At 40.1% G+C, this 9,599-nt stretch overlaps 1 protein-coding gene across 1 annotated transcript; it reads left to right on the top strand.

The window, feature by feature from the left end:
- The first annotated feature begins 501 nt into the window (after nt 1–501).
- LOC131437711 (uncharacterized) lies at nt 502–9,230 on the top strand. Its single transcript, XM_058607231.1, has 2 exons — nt 502–586; nt 640–9,230. The coding sequence occupies exons 1-2, from the start codon at nt 544–546 to the stop codon at nt 9,099–9,101; spliced, it is 8,505 nt and encodes a 2,834-aa protein (XP_058463214.1). The 5' UTR covers nt 502–543; the 3' UTR covers nt 9,102–9,230.
- Nucleotides 9,231–9,599: the final 369 nt, after the last annotated feature.

Genomic DNA, 9,599 nt, shown 5'->3' with positions numbered 1-9,599 from the left:
AAAAAAACATCGATTTAATAGTAATTGAAGAATCTACGGGACACTTGCTAACCTCTCTCCCCTGTAAAAATATCCCTATGAACACCTCTGAAGAGCAAGTAGTAGCTGTGCAACCTGTTGTGTAGTAAGAGTAATGCCGTTCTTTATATAGAAGATTTTGTGGTACATTTGTGAAGAACGAGAGATACACTAATAAGTATTTCTTCGTCTAAAAACTGATCTGTTTTATAAAAGTTTCTTGGCAATTCAATAAAAAGAAAACATTAGGTGAAATAATTGTAAAGTCAACATTTTAATCGAATAACAATAAACAATATCACAACAACAATATCAAATGAGCTAAATCAATTCTTGTATATCTATGGCATATGCGTGTGTCATCCAATGCAAGTAAATCGACTTCAAAAGAATTTCTCACGATTGATTGCCACATAAAACCCTCATCGATAAGATAAGAGCAACTTCGAGTAACCAAATAAGTTTTGTAGTCAGATTCGTTAAGTCTGCTAGTCGATACAGGCCAAATTTGAATTTCGCTCTTCGATGGAAGCAAACTCTCCCTATTTCTCGAGCATTACACCTATAGGTAAGATATCACCAATTTGATGTTGTGTTCTTCACTGACCAGTTGCGTTTCAGATGTATCACTTCAAAATGCCATCAAATTGGAATGCTTGGAACTTGTACAACGTTCCATCGACAGAGGAGCCAACATTGACTGTCAATACCCAGATGACTGGAACAGCCCGCTGCACTTGGCCGTGTTGAGTGACTGTCGTGATTCATTGGTTCAAATGCTGATGAATCATCAACCGACCTACGGTTTGGTGAATGGGGAAAACCTAACCGCGGCCGAGCTGGCCTTTCGCAATGGTCACAGTTCGCTTGGGCTGCAGTTGATCGAAGCGGAGTTTAGTGAATTCGCTCCAGAAGAAGCACTGTATCAGATGTTGCAAAGAAATTCTGTGGAAGCGCTAGAGGTACTGATAAAAATGTTAAATTTATCGTCGCCACATTTGGTGGAATGTTTGGCTAAGGCATGGGGTAAACTGGAAATCATGAATGTTAAGCTCTCTCCGAAGCTGGAATTGTTCGCTCAATTGTTTATTATACGCTCCGGTTACGAAGAGACACCGCAGAACACAACTGGGTCGATAGGATCGACGATAAGCCAGTCGGAGACATCCGAAAGAATGCAGTTGCTGATGGACGCGATCAACTGCTTGGAACAGAAATATGATACTGGATTGTGCGATGATGTGAATGATGAGTTTTTAGAGTTGTTAAGATTAATTCTGAAGCACTTGTTTTTCGTTAAGAATCGAATCGAGTACTTCCCGGTACTGCAGTTGGAGTTTTGTGTGGCAATGTACTTGGCGATTTTTGATCGTCGACCAGAGTTGGATTTGTTTCAACTGCTTATAAATAAGTGCCTGATAGTGAAATTCCTTCTAAAATTCAAAGAAGCGTTTCTTGGTACGAAGAAAAATGACGAAAGAATGACATGTGAAATTTTATACCACCTAGCAAAAGTAGTGATAACTGATAAAACTAAAAAGTGTAAGGAGATCATAGCAATTTGGAAGGACGTTGTAGATAAGAAATACAGTTTTAAGGAGCAGGTGATGATTAGGAATAAACTGTTAGCCTGCTCATCGATCAATAGCATTCATTCAACGCAGTTTAGTGAGCTTACCAAATCAGAATGCGCTATACTAAAGACTGAAGTTGGTGCAATCAATAGAATGTTTGAATCTAGAAAGGTACGATATCGAAATAAGGATTTGTTTAGAGTTTATTTTAAATTAAAACAGACGTATTCACTCCAGAAAGCAATCGGATGTTTGGCTATTATAGAAAAAATTGACATGGATTTAAATCCTCGCAGTTACGTTTCTATGCTGGCCATTCAACGCTCTTTACAAGTTTTAGGAGAATCTCTGAAATCGACTAAACTTTCACCGAACATTTCAACTAATTTAAGATCCGCCCTGGAATTTATGGCACCCGGTGACATTCTGAACCGCATCACCAAGATGCGTCAATTCTTTTCCCACGAGTACTCACGATCGAAGCATTCCTTGTATAACAGGTTGAGGCTTAACGACGAAGAACTATTCCTGCTATGTAAGCGAATACAAGCAGAGCTAATGAAAGTTGCTTCATTATTGAAGAATATTTATATTGGACAGATTGAAAAATGTTTCCACAGTTTTCTAGGATTGATCAGGTCACTTGAATCGGTGCAAGAAATACATTCACTGGCAAAAGCCTGCCAGGTTCCATACTCGTTTAAAATTGATTTCGACCTCGAGTCTGCCGATGTATCAGGTGTTGATAAATTGCTACACGAATTAGAAAGTATCTACAATAATTATGAGCACAAAGAGAATTTGGCCACTGTTACCAAAATGAAAGCAACATTAGAAAATTATAAAAATTTTCTTAACAGAACTACGATCGACTTCATGACACCGTTGGTTATATCCAGTATCGGAATGCTGATGTTAAACGAAAACTTAATGTACCTCAAAAATATTGTGGGATATTTGTTGAATAGTAGTAACGATCCTAAAAGCTATTACTACGGCGTTAAATCGTTGATTATGCACAACTGCAATAAAGAGTTACAACACTTGGTGAAACTTGAAGCAAATTCACTGAACCAAAGTGCTGATGCTATGAAGAGACTAAACATCATACAGAACTTGATGAAGTTAGCATCAGCAGAAGAAATCGATTCAATGTATGATCTTGTTTCAGGTAAAAAATCATGCAACACCCTAAAAACAACACAAGAAATTGTAGAATCATTACAGCTGACATTAACTTCAAACGATCTTCTATCAGAACTGAATAAAAGCTTGACTAAATACTATGCGAATTTATTTGCCCTGGATGAAAAATACCGTAGTGTTAAACAATTTTGCAAGCGGCACAAACTGAAGTATAGTAACGAGATGACTTTGCAATGTAGAAAGAAGGACATTATCTATTACGGACAAGTGTTTAATGAGCTTATAAACGATTTGGCCGATATAATCGCCTTACCGTGTGATACGGGGACTAGAGAGATCGTTTCTCTACTAGCATCCGTTGAGAGCTATCAAATAGACACTCCCGATATATTGGCTATTGAAATAATCCTTCTGGAAATTTTGGAAATTCTGTCTACCCTAGGTATACTTTCGGATAACCGAGCGGCAATTTCGTGCTATCGTCCTGTGATAAACGGACGCAATCTTCGGAACTATTTGGCTCACGATGCACTTGTGTACGAAACTCTTTGTCGCAATCATAATCCACAAAGGAGTGTCTTGCTGAATGCGATTTGCTTATGTCGCTATTTGAACATTGATTTGTACTGTCAAAATCAGAAGCTTCGTAATGCCGAGAACAGCGCGAAAATTACATCTATGGACCAATGGATATGTCGAACACTCGAACAGAAGACACTTCTTTTCCAAATAATTTCACAGGGAAAATTCGGAGACGTTTCAGAAAAGCATGAAATCAAAGCTCGAACTTTCAGAAAAACGAGCATTGTGCAAGTCGTACACGAAAAGCACTCGGAAGAATTTATCCTCTTTCAGCTTGGGAAATCGATGCGAATGAAACCATTGTTTGACGTTCTGTTACGTGTTGCTCCGAATCAGATACACAATTTCTACGATGATGACGAGTTCACAATTCGGCAACTTGCTAGCAAGCAGAATTTACGAAATAACGCAAACTTTTATCTTGCTCTCACACATCACCATTTCGAATTAGAGCAAGAATTGGATCAACTGTATGGCGGTGCCTATACCGAGGATAGCCTTCACCTGACAATCCTGTTTCGGAACGAACGTTCTGCTCTGGCCATAATGGACTGTCCTCGGTTGTATGCCTTCTGCAAGTCAGATGCCCATAGGTTTGGTCATACGATTCTTGCACAGGCCGTGCTGTATAAACTGCCTTCAGTGATCCGACGCATCTGCGAACTAAGTCCGGAAATCATTGAGCACACAAACACCGCTGCTGAAACTGCTCTGTTTCTTGCAATTTCAGTCGGATGGAGAAAATCGGTGGAGATCTTGATCGAATATGGAGCTAAGATTCACACTCCCAGTAATGTCCTTAAATCGCCAATAGTCTACGCTGTGAGAATGAGAAAGGATGAACTATTGGATCTACTTCTCCCGTCGGACGATGATTTGTCGATGAATCAAGACCTCCTGGATCAACTTATTAACTGTGCAGGTTATGTTAACCATTACGACCTACTTCGGAAACTTATTCCGTTGACAAACTCAACAAATGCACTAGCGAATGCACTGAACTCTGCTTCAACGAAGCACAATCTAGAAGCAATAGAAGTGCTTCTTACATACCAGCCAACTTTGATCAACATTATATTCGCAAACGGACATACTGCTTTATTCAACGCATGCTACGGTGGATCTCTTCGAGTGATTGTGAGGCTTCTACAACAAGGAGCGGATTGCAATATCCCCCAAGAATATAGCGCTCTTTTTTGTGCGATTGATAGAAACCAGCATTCAGTTCTAAGAACATGCATAGAACAAAATTTGATTAGTGCGAGTAATCGGGATTCGCTGGTGGAACATTTGATTCGGAAATCGAAACTGAAAATGGCGTGGATGGCATTCGAAGCTGGGTACTCTTGCTCTATTCAGGAATTGAAAAAGCTTAACAACGACGCTATGTTGGATATAATTCCTAGGATGTGTTTGGCGAAACCGGAAATGGTTCTAGATCTCGATGGTGATATAGCTGCCAAAGCAATACTGTTAAAAAAAGAAAAGTTGTTCAACAGAATTATCGATAGAAATTTTTCAACCATGCCTGATGAAAGCCGTGCCACCATCCTTAATAGTGCTATTAAAGTAAACAATAAGCAATTGATTATTTCGTTGGTGGATCGTGGTTGTGACGTGAATCTGATCGATACGAATGGAATAACATCACTAGCGTTCGCTGTTTCGCTTGGTAAATCAGATCTGGTCAAGTTGCTACTGAAGTTTGGTGCCGATCCCAACCGTCAGTCGGGTGTGAACTGTGACGTCGCCTTCACAGCCAAATCACTAATTGACGTGGATTCGGTTGTATCGCCTCTGAGCTATCCGCTGATTTTAGCTATTTACCACGATCACACGAAAATTGCGGAGTTCCTGCTCCAGAATGGCGCTGAAGTCGATAGACACGATCAACGTGGCGCTACTGCGTTAATAATGGCCATTTTCAAAGGCAATATAGGAATCATCCAAAAGCTTATCGCATTGGGAGCTAGTGTCGAATATGCCTGTAGTTTTAGACATTCGATGTTTGAGGGAGGCACTGCTGTTCATGCTGCAGCGTCATTTGGTCAGGTGGAAGTTCTTAGCTGTTTGATCGAACAGTATGGGTTTGATCCGAATATGATCGACTATCATGGAAATACTATTCTTCATTATGCAATCATGGGTAAGCGAGCCAACGTGCTGGAATATCTGAAAAATGTCGGATGTTGGACAACCGCGAATGAAAGGGGAATCAATCCGATGCAACTTGCTTTGAGAGAACTAGATTCCGATATCTTTCAAGTTGTTCAAAGTTTACCGGCAATAACCGACGCCATCCAATCGTTTCGGAATGTACAAGGACAAACGGTGCTACATCTTGCCGTAATTCGTGGAAACGTTACAACCTTACAAAAACTACTGGATGAATTCGCTTTCGACGTTAACCAACTTGATCATCAAGGAGGTGCTCCTATTTATTATGCCGTTTATTCCCGTGATTTCGAGAAGATCAAGTTACTGATGTCGAACAGTGCTTCCCTGTTTGTTGACAATGGAGAAATTTTGACATTGGTAGTTCACACAAATCAAACCGAAGTTTTTAAACTGTGTATAGATCAAGACTCCGAAAATATGAGGAAACTTAAGGAATATCGTTCAAAAGGTAATAATAGCCTACTTCAAATTGGCGTCCAGAAAGCCAACGTCAAAATGTGTGAGCTACTATTGAACTTGGCGGGAATCGATGTGAATTCAGTAAATGAAAATGGCAACACTGCACTGCACTTAGCTGCTACTGTAAGTACGATGCGAATGGCGGACCTACTTTTACGCTACGGATCTCATCTAGATATGACTAACAACGATGGTAAAACACCTCTCCTCGTAGCAATCGAAGTAGGTAATGTGAAGGTAGCACAATTCTTGCTAGCACGGGGTGCTTCCAAACTGTTTGTCATGAACTACCGCTATGAAACTATCCATGGAATGTGTTTGCTGCATTACGTGGCAAAAGAAGGGATCTTGGATTCGGTGAGATTTCTCATTAATTGTGAGTTTTTCGAACGCACCGTTGTCGACGGTTCAGGGAAGCATATAGGACATTACGCAGCAACGAACAATCGAGGGCATGTCGTCGAGTTTCTCATTGCATCTGGCTTTCCTCTGGATCTGCCAGATCACGATGGTAGATCGGCCATGGTTTGTTCCATAGAAATGGGTCATATCAAAATTGCCAAACGCCTGAAAGCCATCGGATGTTCAACTAGAATAGTGCAGAACTACAACAAAACTCATTCCTTTATAGACTACGCAAATTCGGAGATTGAGCCAACTGTTATGGAGTTTTTAAAAGAATGTTTAGAACTGGACTGGCCTCAGAATATTGATTCTCTACCCGTAATTTCCAGGTTAAAAATTGAAATGGAGCGCAAGAAAACACCTGTTCACTTTGCCATTGAAAACAACAGAACATCTGAAATCGAACAAATTATGAGTAATTTTGATCTATCACCAGATTGTCTAGACCTCCGAGGACAATCGCCTTTACACTACAGCTGCACGTTGAATAATTTGGACGCTACAAGAAAACTATTGACCCTTGGGGCTACCCTTGATCTGCAGGATGATGCCAATGCGACTCCATTGATCTACTGTTTCCTCAACGGACATAGTAAGCATGCGGAGGTTCTGATTGAAGCTGGTGCTTCAACGGCGTTAGTAATCTCCTTTCGAATGTCGTCCCGAGATGCCGAAACCGTACTACATGTAGCGGCGAGAAACGGTTTCGCGGATGTTGTTAAGTTACTGCTAAAATTGGATATACTACCCGTCGATGTTGGTGACTTAGATTTGACTACGGCCCTCCAGGATGCGGCCATGTACGGTCAGATAGAATGTGTAAAGCAATTACTGGAAAACGGAGCGAATCCCAACTATGTAGATCTTCAGGGGACCACAAGTTTGACTCGGGCATTTACCGGTTGTCACAGGAAAATGGTCGAACTACTGCTTGATTATGGGGTGGATTTAGAAAACTCTCGAACATACCGATCCCTCGATAGCGATGGACAAACATTGTTACACCACGCCGTACGAAATAATTCGAACTTGATTGAGATTTTGATTGATAGGATTGGTATAACAGTGAACAGTGTCGACAAAAATGGGCGGACTCCGTTGCATTATGCAGCTCGGGCCGGATTGAATGCAGTAGTTGAAATTCTGCTCAAACATAACGCTGACCCTGATATTCTCGACAATAGGCAGGAAACTCCACTGATATCAGCAATCGTAGGAGGATATTGCAAAACGGCTGAATTGATATCGCTCAAGACAACAAATTATGTTAATTTAAACAATTATCGATCGCCTGACTCACAAATCCCACTACTTCATATTGCATTTCACAAAGGTTTTTTCAATCTGATTATACAATTATTGTCCAAATCAGTCCTAGATTTAGGGGCCTTAGACGTAGAGGGTAGAACTGTTCTCCACTATGCTGTTGCGGACGGCATCACTCATATAATAGAACAGTTCTTTTCCTATTCACAATTATTTTTTACGGCTGATAACAACGGTATTACCCCTTTAGGTGTTTGTTTCGTTAGATCTAATACTGAAATCTTCGAGCTGATTCTCGATGGAATTAGGAAGGATTTGAATGAGTTAGACCTTATCGAAATTTTAAAATGTATTGTTCAATTTAAATCGTGCAAATCAATGAGATTTTACTGCAATTGGTTACTTAACAATCATCGTAAGTTTGTTGAAGGTAACCAAGAGATATTAAATTTAGTAGAAGAACTATATCAGAATACATTAATTAAAACGGCTATTATGGAAAACAGTATCGGTTTGTTACAGTTTATTTTGGTATGTGCAGTCGATAAATCAGTGTTTCGAGAAGACAAAATCCCTATGAGTTACTTACATGTGGCAGCTATGCAAAACTTTGATCGTGTTGCTGAAATGCTTATACTACAAGCAAATTTACCTGTGGATACATTATCGGAAACGCATCAAACTCCTCTCGCAATGGCCGCCATAATGAAGAACATGGAAACTGCCAAAGTGCTACTTGCGCGTGGAGCAAATGTGAACCATAGGGATTTGAGCAAAAGAACGCCGCTTCTATCAGCTCTGGAAAATGACCACAAGGATATGGTAGAACTTTTTCTCGATCATGGCGCCGATATGAGTATGGTGCGCGATTTCCGATATGATACAGATAAACGCCCCACGGTGATGCATTTTCTCGCTGTAAAAGGCTTGGTAATTGCGCTACCTTCGGTAATGCACTTTCTAGATCCGAACTGTACTGATTTGCATGGAATGACTCCGCTGCACCACGCTGCCAGTAACAATCAATTAGGGATGATTGATTTTCTAGCCGATTCCGGTGCGATGATTGATTACATGGACAAGGATGGCACGACTCCTTTGATGAGAGCTGCATCTAAGGGCCATATCGAAGCCTATCATAAGCTAGTAGAATACGGTGCAAGTAAAACTAAGCTTAAACATTTCAAAAATAAGAACTACGATAACGAAACTGTATTGCATATGACTGCAGAAAAAGCATTCATCGAAATGACGAAAGTGTTGATTGAAGAGCTTCATTGTGATATCGATTGTGTCGACAGGGATGGCAACACCCCTTTGCATTATGCAGTAAAGAAAGGTAGCTTTGATGCAGTAAAATATTTACTGAAAATGAAGGCAAATATTCATTTGGCCAACAATGATGGTGTTACGGTTGCCAAACTGCTAGAGCAGAAAAATTACGCAATCGAACCAAACGAGCTAAGTTCTTGAGTAAGAAAAAAAAATCTTATATACTCCACTTATTTACTAGACTTTATTGTTAGCTAGCCCAAATCGAATAAATTTGAAAAAGTGGGGAGAGATGCCGCAATTATTTGAAATTAAGATAAAATGAACAGCAATGAGGAGTGTATCGAAAATAAGCTATCCACAAACTTTTCTTTCAAATTATGATGAAAAACGATATTTTATTCAAACTAAGAATTGATCCTTTATTGTACGAGGTTAAACTTGAGCATAAAGAAAACCGGATGAAATTTAAGTTATTCCTTCTCGAGTTTTCGAACTTTTGATCGAACGCTCTTCATCAAGTTCCGGACAAGTGTTGCATCGCATTTTTTGGACGCTTGAGCCCAAATTGTTTTGAACTTCTGCATGTTCCCAGCTGCCTTACCAGTCTTCTTGAAGACCCTCTTAAAGATTGCCCAGTGACGTTCGATGGGTCGAAGCTGAGGGCAATTTGGTGGATTGATATTTTGCTCCACGAAA

The sequence above is a fragment of the Malaya genurostris genome, chromosome 3, assembly GCF_030247185.1.
Source record: "Malaya genurostris strain Urasoe2022 chromosome 3, Malgen_1.1, whole genome shotgun sequence".
NCBI classification, from domain to species: domain Eukaryota; kingdom Metazoa; phylum Arthropoda; class Insecta; order Diptera; family Culicidae; genus Malaya; species Malaya genurostris.
The sequence above is the reverse complement of the archived record's forward strand: the minus strand, read 5'-3'. Positions and strand labels throughout refer to the sequence as shown.

Excerpts from the sequence above, each read along its gene's own strand:
- LOC131437711 (XM_058607231.1), top strand. The coding sequence starts at position 544 with ATGGAAGCAAACTCTCCCTATTTCTCGAGCATTACACCTATAG. Across the intron at positions 587-639 it reads CTCGAGCATTACACCTATAG|ATGTATCACTTCAAAATGCC; the intron begins GTAAGATATCAC and ends GTTGCGTTTCAG.